This window comes from Cynocephalus volans, chromosome 11 (genome assembly GCF_027409185.1).
Source record: "Cynocephalus volans isolate mCynVol1 chromosome 11, mCynVol1.pri, whole genome shotgun sequence".
Taxonomy (NCBI): Eukaryota; Metazoa; Chordata; class Mammalia; order Dermoptera; family Cynocephalidae; genus Cynocephalus; species Cynocephalus volans.
This window is the reverse complement of record NC_084470.1, coordinates 10,781,965-10,801,592: the sequence shown is the minus strand read 5'-3', so window position 1 is coordinate 10,801,592 and position 19,628 is coordinate 10,781,965. Positions and strand designations below refer to the sequence as shown.

Below are 19,628 nucleotides of genomic sequence, written 5' to 3'. Positions count from 1 at the left end.
CAATAAAAAGCACCTTGAGTTCAAAGGCCAGAGAACCTAGAGTTCTGAGGTCTATGGGCAAAAGAAGGGTGCCCTAGTTGCAGGAGAGAAATAGAAAGAATGAATTCATCCATCCTCTGTCTTTTCTTTCTACATGGGGCCTTCAGCTTATTGGATGGTGCGTGCCTACATTGGGTGAGGGCAGATCTTCCTTACCCACATCACAGATTGAAATGTAAAGCTCTTCCAGAAATACCTTCACAGACATACCCATAAGTAATGCTTTACCAGCTACCTGGGTATTGCTTAATCCAGGTAAGCTGACACTTAAATTAACACAAATAAATAGTAAAAAACCAAAAAGACTTGCTTGAAGAAATAATTCCTGAAGTCACATCTGGTGCCTATATCTGGTGCCAGCACAAGCACATAGTAGGCACTCAGTAAAAGTGGTTGCTAAGTGACTGAATGAACCAACAAGCTAATGCTTCACAACTTCACAGAATAGTTTTACAAACAAGAAATAATTATTTTAGTGGAAAATTTTGCTTAGGTTCACAAAATCTTGGTTTTATTTCTGTCTTTGGCTCTAATTATTTGTGTCACCTGAGGCAACATTTACATTTTACCTCAGTGGCCTCATCTCAATGTGGTAATGAAAATGCTTGTTCACACTAAAATGGATTTAGTAATGGAAAGCACAATACAATTTAGTTAGAATCACTTTGATAAAATGTGTTTTTATAAGGCATGTGTCTTATTCAAGATTTATATTAGAAAATCAGTCACTAATATTTCTTCTGTCAATTAAAAACAATTTAAAAAACAATTACTTCTAACTCCACAAGTTTATTTTAGAAGTACATATGAAAAGTCTTGACTATTCATGTTAGTGAAGTTTTGATGTTATTAAGAAAATCAAAAATTACTGACACAAGTAGATATCAAAACTACTACAATAGTGTTACAAACACTTGTATAACACTTCCAGAAACACCTGTATAACTTGTGTAACAAGGGGTCTTCAAAAAGTTCATGGAAATATTTGTATTATCACTTAATTCCATTTTTCCAGGAACTTTTTGAAGTACTCTCATATATAATTATATACATTATTTTTATATTTTAAAATTTGCAACTAATATACTTTACTAAGTGAATCTGAAGGTGGGTTTGCATTTAATAAATAAACATTAATTCATAGCTGAAGATTCCCAAAACCAAGCATGGGAGAGAAATCAACCTAAAACTTAACACTGTGTGTGGACAAAAAAAAAAAAAATCATAGGATGGGATTCCAGTGGTTGAGATACAAAACAACTAGTTTCTGAACCACACACTCTCAAAGAAATAACTTACTTTCTTTTTGTTTAAACTAAAATATCAATATTTAACCCCTGGGAGTTTTCACCTGTTCTTATATTCTTACTTTACTTGTCTGTACTTCCTTTCCCTCCTGTAGATCTTACTAGTGTGAAATATTGATATACAGAAAAGGTCCGCCCTGCACTTACCCCTAGCAGATCAAGAGCATGATGCTGACATGTATTGAATAGCTATTTTTGCCAGGCACTGGACTAAGCATTTTGTATGCATCATCTTATCTAATCTCACCACAACCCCATGAGTTGGGTACTACCTTCATTTTACAGCCGATCAAACCGAGGTTTTGAGAGGTTAATAACTTCCCCAAGGTTGCACAGCTGTTAAGGGGCAGAGCCAGGACTAAAGCACAAGTAAATCCATCTCCATCTTTAGAGCTCTACATAATACACTAGCAGTTCTCATTGTGTGGTCCTGAGACCAGTAGCATCAGCATCCTCTGGAAACTTGTCACAAAAACAAACTATGGGGCTCCATGATAGAATTACTGAACCAGAAACTCTGGAGATAAGACCCAACATTCTGTATTTGAGCAAACCTTTTGAGTGATTTTTATGCTAAAGTTTGAAAATCACTGAATTACATTTTATTTCCTCCATAATAGTAATGTGTTTGACATTCATAAATAATTCATATTTAAAAGCCTCCATAGTGATAGAACAGGTGTATTTCTTGGCTAAAGAAACCCAATAAAAAACATCAATAGCACATATCCTTTTGAAAACAGAAGGCAAGAAGCTGGTTGGAATCCAATGAAAGGTTAGAGTCTTTTGCATATCCTTTTATTCATCCACTTCATAGGACTCAAATCACTTTTCCATTGAGAAACAGATTTTTTATCAGTAACTTATGGGAAAGAAACATGTGTATTACCTGACTGATTAGCTTCAGTTGGTCAGGTCAAGAATGAAAACAGTAGCAACCAGTAGAGTGTGCAGAAAGTACATTCCCAATTGACCTGTTTGTTCAGTTACTTAAAATTTTGATAATTCTACATGGTGAGAGATTGGGGGTAAAGGCAGGAAGAATTTAACTATTAGAAAAGCTGACAAGATGAGATAGGAGATATTTTCTTCCATGCAAAATGAAAATTCCAGCTTCCTTGGTAGGCACCTGTTCTTCTGCACTGCCCATCATCTGGCATCTGAATACCTGCATCTAGTTAATACACTGTGAATGACCAGTATTAATCTAGAGAATTTTATGCTATTGAATTAGATTTGGGGGGGCCAGTCTAGTGTTATGCATTTCAGAAAATAAGAGCGAGAGAGAAAACTAGAACACAGTTTTAGTGAAAACATCCTTCATAATTCATATTAACTGTCTATTAGGATTGTGCTTACTGATGTGAAAGGTTTGGAAAAACTATGTGAGATATCACATTAAAACAGGAAACAGATGGTGCTTAACTGGGGAGAAATGATTTAGGATCTGTAAATGTAAATGTAAAGAAAAGGCAGTGCTGTGTTTCTATTGTATTAGATAATAGCATAGTAATCACCATTTTAGCAATCATAAACATTTTTGTTAACTGTCACATTTTTATATGTTTCTAAAAGTAGACCTCTATAAATTTTTTAACTCTGGAGAAATTTATTCAAAAATTAGTATTTCAAGTAACATTTGGTCTTGTACCATACCTGAAACAAATATAGTCCTCCCCCCGCATCTCCAAAGTCATCCAAGATCAGGAGACTTGGATTCCAATCCTGGATCCTGAGACATTGGCAAGTCCATTATGTCCCTGGGCTGTTATTTTCATCTGTAAAACAGTACTGATGAAATCTATATCATAGGGTAATTGCAAGGTTTAAATAGATTGAGATGATATATGAGCAAATGCTTAGATAACTAAAATTTTACATAACTGTATTGTAACATTTTGATAGCAAGGTATTGAACCTTAAATATCCAGAACATCCATCAGAGAATAAAAGTTCTAGGTTATACTAACTTCCTAGTTAATGGAAGATAAAGAAAAAATCATATATTGTTCAACCTTTATTTTTTAACCTATTTCTGAAATAAATCAGTGTGCTTTACTGCTCTACTCTAAAAAAATTTAATTTTAGGATTAAATGGAATTTACCTGTTGAACAGCAATTCTAAATGTAATATTGGAATTCATGCTATATGAGTTCAATCTGAAATTATCCTGATGCTAAGATCTTCATGAAATTTATTTCATACTTAATGTCTGAAATCAGCTGATTTAAAAAAAATAATCTTTCTTTTATAATGTTTAATTTAAAAAATCATTAATAGTTAATGTTACTTTGGTTAACACAGGTTTTTTGGTAATAAAATCCTGTTTTGTAAATATATGTGATCTTTTGTCAAAGTATTGGAAAATATCAGACATCTTCAGCATTTTAAATTTAGTTTAAGTACAAAAATGTTAAAAGAGTGAATCTCTACATATCACTACTGTCCATGGTCTTACTAAATCCATAGGCTAACTGGATTCAGTAATTTGGGTAGCATTTTCCAGACAGAGAATGGGCAACACTCTGAAAACTAAAATAAATGGACCTGTGTCTGAGTCTGAAGAGCCCACAGTGTTTGTAATATCCAGCATTTAACATAGTGGTTTGTCAATTTGGGGAGACATAAAATTTAATTGTGGATATATGTTGCCTGAACATAAGTAAATATGTTAAAATTGTGTTTTACTGTATTTAAAATGAGCTGAATAATATTTTATTTTTATTTTAAAAACATTCACAGGGTGTTTTCAAGAGTGTCTATTTTTAATTATGCCTTTAGGTAGGAACAAGACAGTATCATTTATCATTAACTTTCTAAAGTGGTTATATGTTTTGGATGGATTTTCCTTTTCTTATTCTCTTATGGTAATTAGATAAAGAGATAGAGAGGTACACAGATAGATAATAGAGTTGTACAAATACTTAAAGTACATTGTTTGGCAATCGTATATGTGTTTCCCTTTCAAGAACATGAGCAATTAAAGGTCAGGGATCATGTTCTATTTGTTTGCGTGTCCAGGGAGATACTTGCTGGCCTAGGTGCTGAAGCACAGGAGTGGAGTTCTCCTGCTGTGAGCCCAGTCTTAACCCTTTAGTTGCTGGATATGGGTAAGTTTGAGTTCCAGGAGAGGCTACAAGGTAGCTAAAACAATGGCTGGGGTGGGTGGTATACCCAGAGAACTTGGGCAGGACTTTAACCACTAGTATGAACATAATTCCCAACCTGGCTGAAACTCATTTTCTTGTCTCTCTTTAGTGCTTTGCATATTGCCTGGCACATAGTAATCTTCAATAGCTTTGTGTTGAATAAAAATAATAAATTTATTCCACACCCACCAATTTAAAATGAGAGAAGCCAGTCTGGGAACATTCTGGGTGAGAAGAGGGATACAGTCAGGTCTGAAAATATTGCTGTAGATAGTCCACAAAAGAAATAATACACAGTACATATATACACAGAGACAAATGCCCTATTGAAATTGGGTTGTGCATAGAGAGAAAGAACGGTTATGTAACAATGATACCAACATCTTTTTATACATATATAGTATGGGGTCTGGTTAGAAGTGTTCATCCAAAAAAACTTGTCCATAATGCTGGGTGAATTGTAGGAGTTGTAGACAAAATGGCTGAAAGTTGTCTGGCTTCAGTTGCCACTAGTATCCTGTACCCAAATTGACCTGTTTGCCAAGACCCAGGAGGAAGAAACAAGGAGTCATATTTAACACTCAGCCTGAATTAATCCCCAGAAAGTAAACATTTTTAACACTTTAAGTTGGAGGCAAAGAGAGAACAACTGACAAATGGTAGAAATGATGAAGAATTACCATAGGCAAATAAGCAATGGAAATTTGTTTCAAAATAAGACTAAGGGGAGGGATAAAACTTGTGCTAAGTAAACTGCCCTGCTTTGACAAAATAGGACTCAACCCTCATTGAGGAAGGAAGGCTTTCTAAGGACAACTTCTGTTTTTGCATAGTCACTGAGACAATATCTAAGAATAAAAGAATATCTTGTAAAGAAATTACCAGTATCATTACTGATTATGCCACATTCATGCACATATGCCGTAGTTAAGATTTTCTGAATCCTGCCCGTTTTCAGGGGAGACTCAATGATTTTTACATTGTGTAGTTCACAGCGAACAACCCACTTACTCTAAGTCTTAGAGACAGGCACAGTTTTATAAATGGCACCTGCATATCAAAGGCTTGGCAGGGAGTGTGAGATGCATATGTCCAGTCCATACATCCTCTTCCTACACTTCATGCTTTTAGCTCAACCAACTCCCTAGTGCTTCCTGAGCAAGCTGGACACTGCACCGCTACCTAGTTATCTTTTTTTCTGTCTAGCACGTCCTTCCCTATTGTTCATTCCTATCCTTTGATCGTCAGTATATTAATCCGTTTTGTGTTGCCATAACAGAAAATCTGAGACTGGGAATTTATAAAGAACAGAGGTTTATTTGGCTTATGATTCTGGGACAGCTGCATCTGGCACGGGCCTCAGGCTGCTTCTACTCATGGCGGAAAATGGCACGCAGCTAGCAGGTACAAACAGATCACATGGCAAGAGGAAGCAAGAGAGAGAGAGGAGGTGCCAGGGTCTATTAAACAATCAGCTCTTGTGGGACTGGGAACTAATAGAGCAAGAACTCACTCATTAATCCCCCCTCCCCCAGGGAGAGCATTAATCCATTCATAAGGGACCCACTCCCATGACCCAAACAGCTTCCGGCACTGCCACACTGGGGATCAGATTTCCACAAGTTTTGGAGGGGACAACATATGCAAACTACATCATTCCACCCGTAGCCCACCAAAACTCATGTTCCTCTCACATACTAAATACAATTATTCTATCCCAACAGTCTCCAAAGTCTTAGCTTGCTCCAGCACCAACTTAAAAGTCCAAAATCCAAAGTCTCATCTGAGACCAAAAGCAAAACTCCTTCCAGCTGTGAAACTGTAAATCAAAAACAAACTCACCTACTTCCAAGATACAATGGTAGAACAGACATTGAGTACACATTCCCATTCCAAAAGGGAGGAATAGGCCAGAAGAAAGAAACAGGCCCCAAACTAGTCCAAAACCCAGCAGGGCAGACATTAAATCCTAAAGGTCCAAAATAATCTTCCTTGACTCCGAGTCCTGCATCCTGGGCACAATGGGGCATCTGGGCCCCCAAAGCATTGGGCAGCCTCACTCCCACAGTTCTGCCAGGTGCAGCACAGTGGGCTGCACTGGTGCCGGTGGCTTTTCCAGGCCTGAGTTGCACGTTACCTGTGGCCCTGCAGTTCTGCGGTCCTGGCAGCAGCCCCACTGCCTTGGCTCTACTAGACATTTCCCTGTTGGGGGCTCTCTGTGGGGCTCCGACTCCAATTTCTTGCTCAGCATTGCTCTAGTAGATGGCTTCTGTGGTGGCTCTGCCCCTGTGGCAGGTCTCTGCTTGGGCCCCAAGGCTTTTCCATACATCCTCTGGAATCTGGGTGGAGGCTGCCAGGCCTCCACTGCTCTCAAGTCCTGCCAGCCTGCAGACTTAACACAATGTGGATGCCACTGAGATTTCAGGCTTCTACTCTCCAAAGCTGCTACATGAACCACACTTGAGGTGGCCATCTGAGGCAGGGCTGTTCCAGCCAGAGAGGCTGGAATGCAGGGAGCAGGTTCCCAAGGGCAGCTGCACCCCAGGTCTGTCCTCCAGGACAACTCAGTCCTTCTACGCCTCAGGGTCTATGATGGGTGGGGTACCCTTCCAGACTTCTCAAATGCCTTTAGGGCATTTTCCCCATTGTCCTGGTTACTAGGATCTGGCTGCCTCACTACCAAGATAATGTCTTTAGCAATCAGTTTATGTGCTTCACCCTTGCATTTTTCTTCTGCTCTCCACTTCTCTACCACATGGCCAGACTGCAAAGTTTCCAAAACTGTTTGCTCTGCTTCCCTTTTAAATTCTGGCTTTACATCATGCTTTTGCCGCCATAACTCAGAGTAGGCTGTTAAAAGTAACCATGCAGCTTCCTTAATGCTTTGCTGCTTGGTAATTTCTTCTGCCAAAATTTCTGGTTCACAACTCTTAAGTCCCACCTTCCACAAAGTCCAAGGGCATGGACACAATGCAGCCAAGTCCTTGCTATGGTGTAGCAAGGGTTATCTTTTGTCCTATTCCCGGTAAGTTCCTCATTTCTGTGTGAGACCTCATTATCTGTATGGTATTTACTGTCCACATTTCTATCAGCATTCTGGTCACAACCATTTAACCAATCTCTAACATGTTCCAAACATTCTCTCATCTTTTTGTCTTCTTCTAAGTCCTCCAAACTCCTCCAGCCTTTGCCTAACACCCAGTTCCAAAGCTGCATCCACATTTTTAGATATCTGCACAGCAATACCCCACTCCTTGCATTGGGAAAATGGAATAGTTTGGTCAGGACTTTCACCTTGGGTCCAGTTGAGTGTGGTTTTAGCACATCCTTTGCAGGCAAATTGTGTGTGTGTGTGGAGTTAGTGCGCATGCGCGCCAATGTATCTTTTTAGTTTTGTTCCTATTCTTGTGTGTGTGAGAGAGAGAGTGAGTGTTTTAGTGAAGCAGGTGGGCAGGTGTCTGCCTTGGGCGTCCATCTGGCACAGCCATGCTTTCCAACCTATGGCTTCCAAGGACCTTTTGGCCAGTTATGTAGCTCACAGACCTGCGTGAAGGGGTCTGGTGACCCAGCCTGGCATATGAAGGGTTTGTGACCCAGTCTGTGAATGGGCTTGAGGGGTCTGGGAGCTCCAGACCCAGCCCTAGCTCAACAATCGGCCCAGTCAGCAGGATTATCAGCAGGTAAAAGAGCCCGACAACTGGTGTGGCCGTGGAGCTAGACAACTGGTGTCACAAACAGGATTAAGAGTGCTACAATTGGCGATGCTGACAGGATTCCAGACATTAGCAGTAGCGCCACACCTTGTTACCAATTTTCTGTATTAGTCCATTTTGTGTTGCTGTAACAGAAAACCTGAGATTGGGAATTTATAAAGAACAAGGTTTATTTGGCTTACAATTCTGGGACAGCTGCATCCGGCATGGGCCTCAGGGTGCTTCTGCTCATGGTGGAAAGTGGCAGGCAGCTGGCCGGTACAAACAGATCACATGGGAAGAAGAAGCAAGAGAGAGGGGGGAGGTGCCAGGGTCTTTTAAACAACCAGCTCTCATGGGAACTAACAGAGTGAGAACTCACTCATTAACCCCCCCACCCCCAGGGAGACCATTAATCAATTCATGAGGGATCTGCCCCCATGACTCAAATAGCTCCTGACACTGCCACACAGGGGATCAGATTTCCAATAGAGTTTTGGAAGGGACAACACATCCAAACTCCGTCACTCAGCTTATTCCACATTTTCTAGGAAAGCTTTCCTGATCTCCCCAAGCAAAATTTATCTCTACAACTCTTTTTGTACATCTAGCACATGGCACATTCTACATTCTACTTTGTGTTGTTCTGGTCTGATATCCCTAAGTTGTAATGGCCATGGAGCCAGAACCTCCTTCTTCATCTCTGAATCCTTCATTCCATCTTGTTGAAGGTTGATCTATAAAGAAGATTCTTGACTTTACATTTTTACTATTCAGAGTGAAAAAAAGAACATGAAGCCCAGTGGACTGCTACCTTACCAAATATACAAATCAATTCCAGAATTATTAAAAACCTAGATGTGAAAAGCAAAACTGAAAAGTCCTTTGAATATAATAGAGTGTCTCCATAACCACAGGGTAGAAAACTGAAACAGGTCCTAAGAAGTGCTAACTGTAAAGGAAAGGTTCATATATTCAACTTCACTGAAGTTAAGTAACTTTGTTCATCAAAAAGTAAATGAGGATAATGACAAGAGAAGCCACAAATTGGAAAAATATATTTACAAAAACATTACACAGTGCTGAATATCCAGAATACATAGAGAACTACAGCTGGCAGGGAAAATTATATCAATCAATAAGAACTATACAGAGGGATAAATCTAAATGGCCAATAAACAAAAATATATTCAGCCTTGTTAGTAATCAGAAACGCAAACTATAATCACACTGAGATACCACTACACCATGAAATTGGCAAAAATAAAAACGTCTGATGTACCAAGACTTGCTACTGTGAAATGGAGTCATACCCACTTCTGTGGGAGTGCAAGTTGATACAGCTGGTTGCAAAACAGTTTGGCATTAACTAATGAAGCTGAAGATGTGCATACCTCCTATGACACAACGATGACACTCCTAGCTGTAGACCTTAAAGACTGTACCATGAGACACTCAACAAAAGTATTCATAGCAGCAGTTTGCACTAGTAAAAATGAATGTTTCTCAATAGGCACAGACAACGTGTGGTATATTCATACAGTGGAATGCTAACCAAGGTGAAGATGGACAAACTCCAGCTACACAGAAGGGTGGCTCACACAGTACTCACTGAGAGGAGCAAATCACAGAAGACTATATGAAGTATGATTCCTTTTATATAAAGTGCACAACAGGAAAAACTAAACTATTCTAAGTAAATCTGCAACAAAAAGCAAAGAGATAATGGTCTGGTCACAAGAGTCAGGACATGGAGACCTCTGGGTGAGCAAGGGAATATTACTGACCAGAGGGACCCGAGGGCTTCAGGGTGACCAGTATCCTGCAGCTACAGTTGGGCCATGGCTACATGGGTGTGCACTTCCTAATCTTCCACTTATATATATGGGAGAAAATACTGTACACTGTATGCTTTGATTACCTTTTGAGAAAACACGTATTGTAGCTTTTGAATTACTGGCATGCAAACAAATTCATCTTTTTGTACTGCAAAATAATTGTTAAAAGTCCTAATAAAAATGCTACTATGATGTAATCAACTGCATGGTCCTATTACTACCATTCTATGAGTAGTAGTCAAAGCAAAGAAAAACAAGTGCTTTTAAAAATTATGTATCTTCTACTTTCTAAGGTTTCTCACATTCTAACTTTTTTTTTTTTTTATTTTTAAAGAAAAGGTGGATTTTCTGTTGATCTCTTTGTAAGGGTATATAACTAGGTTGTAATCAACATGTACAAGCAGCTGGGCTACAGTGTATACAGGACAGTCGTACAGTATTATTCAGTTAGCAACAGGGAGCCCGATGAGGATGCTTACGGTAAGCTCCATTCTGTGTCAGTACCCCCAAGAGGAAGCCGAAAACAGTTACATTCATTCTACAAATTGAAATATTCAATTATTTTAACAAAATTAAAAGAATCTTATTTGACATTAATATTTAAATCTCCTTTAACCTACTTTTACAAACCTATTCATAATTAACTTCTATGAACTTACTGATGGTTAATTTCTGTAAATTATTATTTTACTGTGTTACAGGCATGTTATTCTGCTAATAAGAATGAACATTTATATGATAAGCTGAATGCTGGATAGGGTTTGGTTAGCATCGGGTATACTTGCAATTGGGAGTCTCATTCATAAATACATTTTGCTTAGAATCTGGTAGAAGTGGGAGTTGGGGACAAAATCTCTTATGGGAACTTTACATATACACTTTAAATTTGATATAAAATGTTTTGATATTTGGGTGTTTATCTTAAACTTTGCTTCCTGACAGATATGAGGAAAAGCACTTTCCAGGGACACTGAGAAGAAACCCACCATACCATTACCTTATCCTGTGAGGCCCAAAGACATTGAATAAGCATGGGCAGTGGTTCTTAGGCAGGTGCTCCAGATGTTTTACGGACAATGTTATTTTCATTGTATTATTCTGGAGTTCTATTAGGAGAAAAATAATCATCTAGGGCTGAAAGACTTCAGGAAAATACAGATTATCAACTTCTTTATGTCTCATTGTTTCCAATTAGCAATATCCTGCCTATTAAAGCTGTTCATTATAATAAAATTTAATCAAAAAGGCAGCTAGGTCACAAGGAAACATTTCACTCTCAGGGTTCATAATATTTACTACATGCTAGGGAAAAGACTTGTTCCCGTTTCCTGAATTCTGTGTATGAGAACCACTACTACATATATATTTTTTAAATTTTGTATTTAACTGTTAATTGAAGCTTTAAAATGTAACTGAAATGTAAAATGTAATCGAAGCATATATGAAATGTATAAATCTAAGATGTATAATAAAATACACTGTTGACTCCATGAATGTTTTCTGGACGTTTTTCGGTCATTTATAAACTAAATCAGGACTGTGAAAGGTCATCATTTAGGGTATGTTGTTTCTCTTGAATTTTTGATTTATTTATATATAAAACATTTCTAAATATAAAAAGATGCTGAGGTTTTTTTTTTTTTAAAGAGGAAAAAGGACCTAATTCCTAAACAAAGGCCATATACCTAGATCATAAGCCACCATGTATTTTCATGTGTAGTTTCATCACCCATATCTGAAAATATCCAGTGAGTAAAAGAACTAAAGAAAAATTCACAAGAATGATTATTTAAGTAAAAGCTTTTACTTTTGAAAGGACTTATGTTGTAGAGTTGAGAGTGGGAAGGAAATGAATCTTTTATGTTCTCCCATGAGAAAATAACTTTTCTTTTAAGTATTTCATACTGGCAACATGCTTGTTACATGTTTACTTTGAGAACGAGTCAGAAAATGATCACTGATTTTTTTTTACGCATACATGCAACATAAACAGATAATTCTAGGAAGACTGATTAGTCATTTATATTATTAGCATTTGACCTGTTTTCATCTTACCCCTTGACACTGAAGACTGAGCCAAAGGATATTAATTTTACAAATTCTCCATTTCAGACTAGACAGACCTTGGTACTCAATAGTCAAAACTGATCTGACATCCCACCGGTCCAGTCACTAAAGCAGAGAGGCTGAAAACAGATTTGCCTTTTCTCCTAATAGTCCTCTATTTTCTTTTGCCCTCAAACACTGTATCTTATTTACAAGATAGTATTTAGTAACATCATTGAGTAACTTTTACCCCCATGGGTGAATATATTTGTAAGTTTAATGATAAATTTGCTTATTAATGGTCATTTTAGGTGAAAAACAGTCTTAAAAATACAGTTCTAGTCCTTGGGTTGTGAATAAAATAAGAAAAAATATGCTTGAGAAATATACACTAGGTTAAAGGAAACAATCCCTCAAATCATTTAATTCAGGCAAGTATTTTTTGTTGAGAATGTGAGCAACGTATCAGCAAATAGGTTATCATTCTTGTGCTACTTTAAGTTTCATTATTTAGCATATAGTTACCTCAGGTGTTTTTACACATTGTCTAAACCAAGGGTAAGTTTAATGTGTCAGGTAACACACTGTATCACACTGGGAGATGTTTCTTGGTTCTCTACGTAGAAATAATTCCATTGTGCACTAAGTTTGGGAACCTATCAGCATTGCTACTGGAGATTCATAATGTACAAGGGTACTTCAAAAGTTCACAGAAAAACAATTAAAACAGAAATCTTACCATGAACTTTTTGAAGACCTCTTGTATAATAGCATATCAAAAGCTCCAAGAAGCTTAACTGTAAAGAGGCTCAATAATAAGGTTTAAGCCTTAATCCAGGATTTCCCAAACTTATCTGACCATGGGACACCATTTTTCACAGCACACATGTAAACAAGGCTTTAGCTTTAAATAGGCTATTAAAAGGCTCAACCAGTTTGGGGAACTATTGAGCACATAATGAAAATTAGATTAAATTGTTCTTGGTAAAAAACACCTTGTTCAGAAATAGTCACTGTAAATTATTTTCCAAGTAATGTTTTCCTTAATGTAATCTTAAACATTAAACTTACCCTTGGTTTAGAGCATGTGTAAAAATACCCAAAGTCACTAAAAAATAAAGAAACAAAGTACCATAAGAATGATAACTTACTTGCCTGCATTAACTGACCTGATTGTTTCCTTAACCTGACTTATATTTCTCAGGCATATTTTTTCTTGTACTGTCAAAAACAAGAAACAAGCTGTCAAAATATTAGTCCATTTTATGAGTAAAGAAACGGAAAATAAAAGTTGTTATATAATCACTAAGTGGCAGACCTGGGAACTGAACTCAAGATTGTGTAGCTCTGAAGACAAAAAAGTTACAGGTTTCAGATGAATGCATAAAAATATCTTTATGAAGAAGATAAGCATGAGAAAACTACACCTGAAAAGTTACTACAGAATGTAACCTGAAAACTTCTTTAAAATCAACAACAACAACAAGACTCAAAATCTTCAGGTCCATCTGAAATAGATGCTAAGCATCACCTTAATTACATTTCCTAATGCATGATGTGAACAAACATTAGAAAAGTTTGGACTCAGATAAAGAAATCCAGTTAAAAAATTTCTTTACTTGCAATCTCCACCCTTAACTAGCCTAAGAGCACTAAAAAATAATTCAAAAAGTAGCTGTTAAACATTCCAATCAATTCCTTACTGGTGAAATATATAAAAAATATTTGAGGAACAGGAGTCAAAAGAGTTCCAAACTATTAATTTATAAAAATAATAAAACATTTATCAATATGAATAAAAGATCAGGATTCACTATCGTCGATGTCCTTATCTGGATCTTGCTCAGCATCTTCCTTTACCTGTTGCTGTTTCTTCCAAAGTTTGGCCACAGCCAGGAGCTTGAGGTTAGGTTGGTTGGCAGCATCTTCTGGAAAGATGTAATCAAAGTATTCTTCCCAGCCTGCATCAGACTGCAGAAATATAAGCAAATATGTGGCTGAAATTTTTACTGGGAAACCTGAAGTTCCAATTCAACTTCTCTTCATTTTATAAAACAACATCAAAGTCTACTACAGAATGATCAAGGGCTGAGCCTGAAAGATTGGGAGTGAATAAGGAACTGTTGGACTGGTGTTGCCACAATTGCAGCTCACTGAGAACTGAAAACCTGGTGGAAAAAAAATTCTAGAAATTTAAGCATAGCTCCTCTATTCAATATCTCCAACTCCACTGTGCAGTCTTATGCTGAAGATTTAAAATTTTTAAAGATTTCTAATTATTTAGCCAGTAGCAAAAGCCACACACCTGTGCATTATTATTCTGACTCCCTGCCCTCACATCCTTACCTCCATCTGAAAACTAATTTCACTCCCCAAATATTGTTCAAACAGGCCCTGCTCTAAATTCCAGCTTCCACCATCACTTTTGCTTAGCTTACAAAAACAGCCTCCTGACAGGTCTTCTTCCTCCAATCTAAAATCTTTGCATCTACCTGTATGAGATGCCAGCAATATGGTCATGTCATCTTACAAATAAAGGCCCCCACTGATTCCCACCAAACTCCTTCTACAGCCCACAAAGCCTCTCTGGAATGGCTCCTCTCTGAGACCTGAGCTTCATTTCCTTCTATACTGACTTCCTGCTTAATGCTCTAGAAATGTCACACTTCATATAGTTCCCAGACTGAACCACCACCAAGAAGCCTTTGACAACCCCCTCCCACTCTCTACCCCTGGCTGGACCATACACTCTGCCCTGTGTTTCCACAATAGCCAGACTGCAATGTCTCCTACTCCAGGCTGTCTGCTCCCATTCTAAGGTTGTCCATATGCCACTTAAAGTACTACTTTCAAAGCCACATGTGCATCTACTCATCTGATGTGAGAGGAACAGCTCAATGGGCTCAGTTCTTACCCCATCATCAGCCTGGACCTTTCTTCTCTTCTTGACTTTCTCTGGCATGAGTTTGTCTACTCTCTCCTTATCTGATACTGTCCCAAATTCATCTTCAAAGCTTCGCCAAGATTCCAGCAGCATAAGTCTCTCTTCCTTTTCTTCACAGTTTCGCATGGTTTTGTTAGCCTCTTCATAAATTTGTCTGCATTTAGCCAAACTTCCTTCTTTCCCTGAAGACAACTCAAACTGAGCAAAACTGATCCATACCTTAAAAAAAATTATATGGAACCAAATTAACCATGTTACCCAGAAGACAATAATGTAGTAATAATAATAAAGCTAATTTCTAGTTAATGACATCCAAACAGAATGTGTTCATCTCTAGTTTTACACAGATTACAACATACTGAATATATGTTTCAATATAAATACTGAAAGCAATCTGTTTCTACATCCAATTATGTATCTGACATAGTCTTAAAATCCTGAAGAGTTTAATTTTTTTTCAATCCTGTGAAATCCGAGTTATTCACATGCAGTATAAACACGGACGTGGTATAAACTTAACATTTCAAAGTCCTCTGACACTCACAGTTCCTTTTTAAAAGTAATAAAGTAATTTAAAACAAATTTAAAAAAACAAAGACTTCAGAGAAATGTGGTATTTTTTAGGACAGCTGATTCAAGCAAAAACCAAAGATCATCTACAAAGCACAGGATACCTTGACATGTTGTGTCCGTTGAAGCAATCGTCGGTAAAGATTTCGTGTTCTTTCAGTTTCTTCCTGCTCAATTTCAAAATCAATATATGATTTCCAAAGCACCTAAGAAAGGTAACAGGTCAGTCATGACATTTAGAAAGCAACACGCCCCCTTTCAAAACACAGCTTAACTGTCATTCCAACTCACCTGTGGGAATGTAGGACTTGCACTGATCAGCTAAAGAACAGACTGCATGTGGATAACATAAATGATATTGGTGTTTATAAGCTGGCCAAAATTTGACTAGAATTCTTGGGAAAAGGGCCTTGGATTGAGTTTTGGATTCGCTTTTGGAGTTTTTTAAATGTTTTTTTTTTTTTTTTTATCAAGAAGAGCTGAAAAACTTGCCAAGAGTCTCCCAGATACTCTTTCATGATCCTGCCACCTGCAGTTAAAGTTCTGGGAGAAAACAGGCCCAGAAAGCGAGTATGTACGTTCTTACCTCCACTGTATACTCCTTGTTACAGTATGAGTTCAACTCAACAAGCGTCAACTGAATACCTGCCAACCTGCTCAGTGCAGCCTGGCAGGGCATGAGAGGAATAAGCTGTGGCCTGAACACCTTTGAGCAGCATCTGGAGCCGAGAAGCTGAGGCCAACCGATGGGACCAGTGACACATAAAGCTCTGCCCTCATGTGCTCAGTGGGGCCCAGGATGCAGGGCCATGTTAGCGCAGGATAAGTAAGTTCTGTGGCTCCTGTGAGATTCAAGTCAAGTCCTAACTGTGGTTTGGCGCCACCTTGTGGCTCAAGCTTAACTCAGAAGGCAGGCCAGGACTTCCAGGACAGTGGCAGTACTACTAACGCAGGAATACCTAGTTTTGTGGGTGCTTACTATGTTGGCTCAATCTAGGCAAAACAGTTTTAACAGAATGTGGGGATGGGCAGTTCCCACCTCCATCTCCCTTGTTCTCCACATGGGGTTGCCTGCTGGCTGTTTCCTTGCCTGGCCTCTTGCCCATCCCCTTTAGCCTTCCCTGTTTGAAAAAGGGAGGAAGAGAGTCAATTACCAACCCCATTATATCCCACTTCATCCTGGATGTCTACTGTGCCCTCGTATTTACATTTAACTAGAAGGCTGCATCCCCCATTCCCCAGCCCACTTTCTATCCTACAAACAGGAACATCCTCGTCTGAGTAGAAGAAACTATAGGTTAGTCAGATCATTTTTAAACTCAAATATGTAAACATTTAGATGGTCATCTAAAGCAATACTAGACATGTGTCTAAAACAAAATTATATTCAACTGGAGACTGCTCACCTCTGGCATGTCTAAGCGGGGCTGACTGATGGCTAATTCGTATATTGCCCGGGCTCTCTCAACATCGCCAAGGATTGTCTCTAACTCTGCAAATTTAATCCATGAGGTACAATTTTCAGGTCCAAATTCCAGGAACTTTTCATAAAGTTTCCGGCATCTGTCAAATTCTCGAAGCTGTAGCTCCAATTCTATGTAAGCTTTAAATAACTTGTTCTTTGGACATTTGCCTATGGAAGTTCCCTGGAAAATAAAATGGCCAGACCATGATGATACTTTAGTGGTTCAGCTTGTACACAGCTATCGTCGATCTGTCTAGAGGCTGTTCTCTGCTGAGGAAGAACTGTCTAGAGTCAATATGGCAAGCCATTCTTTCCCTCTGTGGTATTATCACACTGTTTGCACTGGTTCTTGACAAAAGGCCAAAGAAAACTTCTCTAATTCATTCAGCTGACAAGAAGGCCTGTGCCCACTGGTACCAGTTCAGCAAGAGGCAGTGTTCCAGAATTGTTTGGGCAACTATTTTGGATTTTAAAGTTTCTCAGGATCTCCTAGGAATTATGAATGTCAGATGTATAAAACCTCCTATAAATAAAAAGCTAATCAAAGAATGAAACCTGCCTTGCTGCCCACAGTCAGAGCAAGAGTAGCTTATCTGAAAGATAATTGCATTTAAACACAGCATTTGATACTACTAAGAAATGTTAGAACAATCACTAAGAGAAAGGTGCATTTAATACACTAAAAGTTTTGCACAGGATCAGACTACTAATACTAGTTTGAGGAAAAGTCTAGTAACTGATAGCTACAGAAGTTTCCAATGTTGAAAGAGAATGTTCATTTGCCTTAGGCAATAAAAATAATTTAAGCATCATCATTCTGTGTTTCTTCAATGGCCATGTTTTCTAACATGTCCCAGGAAATAAAGGCATATTTCTATTGCTTTTTTTTATTAAGAATTATACAACTTATAAGCACTAAATTTTAATTTCCTTTTCATAGAACTTAATGAGGCACCTTGAAACTTTCTTTACTTACCAAAGCTTTTCGGGCAAATGATAAATTTTTCTGTCTTATTTCAAATCGTGCATATAGTATCCACATTTTGGCAAATGTGAACTAGAAAATGAAAGCACAAAAATATATAGCTTAAGACACTCATTTAAATTAAACTGAATTATAGTAAATTGAAATAAAAGTCATTGGCAATTAGATTTCCCTGAAACTTTACAGTCAGGAGGGAGGCATTTTGCTTGTTTACAAGCAAAGATGACTATATTAATTTCACAAATGTTAAAAACAAACATACCACGACCTATATACTTTATTGTACTTCATGACACTGTAGCTTCTACTTAGAACAAGCTTTGTTTTATGGGCATGCTTGTAAGCATGCAGAAAATCCTACCTCTATTCTACGGGGTAACTCGGTCAACATCTCTACAGAAGGAAACATACTTGGTTTCTCGTGCTGGGAAATATGGCAGAGAGAACATCTAAACCATCTTCAGAAAGGGCACGTGTTCATCCGTGCATGTGTGCATTCACTCAGCTTCCAACAAACCCTCGTATGTGCCTCCCACATATGTGTGTGCTGTCTGCATGTATGTCTTCTTCCTTCCACTCACTCTGTTACCCAGCCTCCTCTGAGTTCTACATTACTATCTGTAGTATCCATTAGTCACTCAACGCAGGCTGTCCTCTGAACTAGACTGTTTTCAGAGGCAAGGAGCATTATCTCATTCTTACTAATGTTTGCCATGGTGCCTAGCACAGGGAAATATTCAATCAATATTATTTCAGAAGTAACAGAAGAGGATTTGGACCTGTTTGGAACTGAATACTTTAGAAGAAACATACCTTTTTGTGAGGAATTAGTTCCAAAGAGGCTTGGTATACCTGTCTTGTCCTCTCGGGATCCTGTATTAGGATAACAAATTTTCACAAAATATTGAAGTCTGTTGCTAACACTAATTTTACTAGTTATTAGTTTTACCTAATACTAGTAAAAATGTACACCTCCAACATTGAATGTTTTCACAAATTGATTATTTCAAACCTTGATTCCGTTTATGATCAAAAGTATAAACTAACTTTGGCCATCAAACCTTGGTTTAAGAATCATCTACAATAAAGCCATCAAACTCTGAGTGTTTCTTTGTAGAAAGGCTTTTTGCTTGATAGTAGAATGAAACAAAGACATTTTATAGTCTTAGATCAACAGCAGAAGGTTAATCATTTCCTGCTACCAGGAACCAATTTCTGAAAATGCCACTTGATTTTTACTAAAAGCAAAAATGTACAATCTACCCATGACTCCTATTTATAAGAAGACCCTAGAAATTACTTATAATTAAACTAAGGTCTGGTTCATTGTTCCCTTTCAAGTTCCAAGTGATATCTTGCCATGCCTCAAGATTTAAAAAATAAAACATACAAAAAAAAACCCCCCTCTCCTGTCCCCACAACAAGCATAGAGTTTAAAATGTTGCAGACAGAATATGTAACTGCATGGCTGACAGAGGTGTGTAAGAATTTTAAAATAATTTTTTTGTTTCAAGGATTGTAGATATCAGTTACCACCACAATAGGTGAGCTGTGAGTACATGATGAAGACAGCACAAACACCTGACACCTCA

General features: G+C 37.9%; 1 protein-coding gene across 3 annotated transcripts in view; it reads right to left on the bottom strand.

Annotated features, from left to right (window-relative positions):
* Window positions 1-19,628, bottom strand: part of LOC134390402 (crooked neck-like protein 1) — a 66,918-nt gene that overhangs the window by 39,575 nt on the left and 7,715 nt on the right. For 2 of the 3 annotated variants that reach the window (XM_063113699.1, XM_063113700.1), the window contains exons 9-14: window positions 18,850-18,909; window positions 18,028-18,108; window positions 16,993-17,232; window positions 15,691-15,792; window positions 14,987-15,235; window positions 13,933-14,043 (exon numbers count right to left, since the gene is read on the bottom strand). In XM_063113699.1, the coding sequence (XP_062969769.1) occupies window positions 13,933-14,043; window positions 14,987-15,235; window positions 15,691-15,792; window positions 16,993-17,232; window positions 18,028-18,108; window positions 18,850-18,909 (843 nt within the window). Of the gene's footprint in view, window positions 1-9,235; window positions 14,044-14,986; window positions 15,236-15,690; window positions 15,793-16,992; window positions 17,233-18,027; window positions 18,109-18,849; window positions 18,910-19,628 lie in introns of those variants that run through there. The other variant, XM_063113698.1, reaches the window with a different exon arrangement.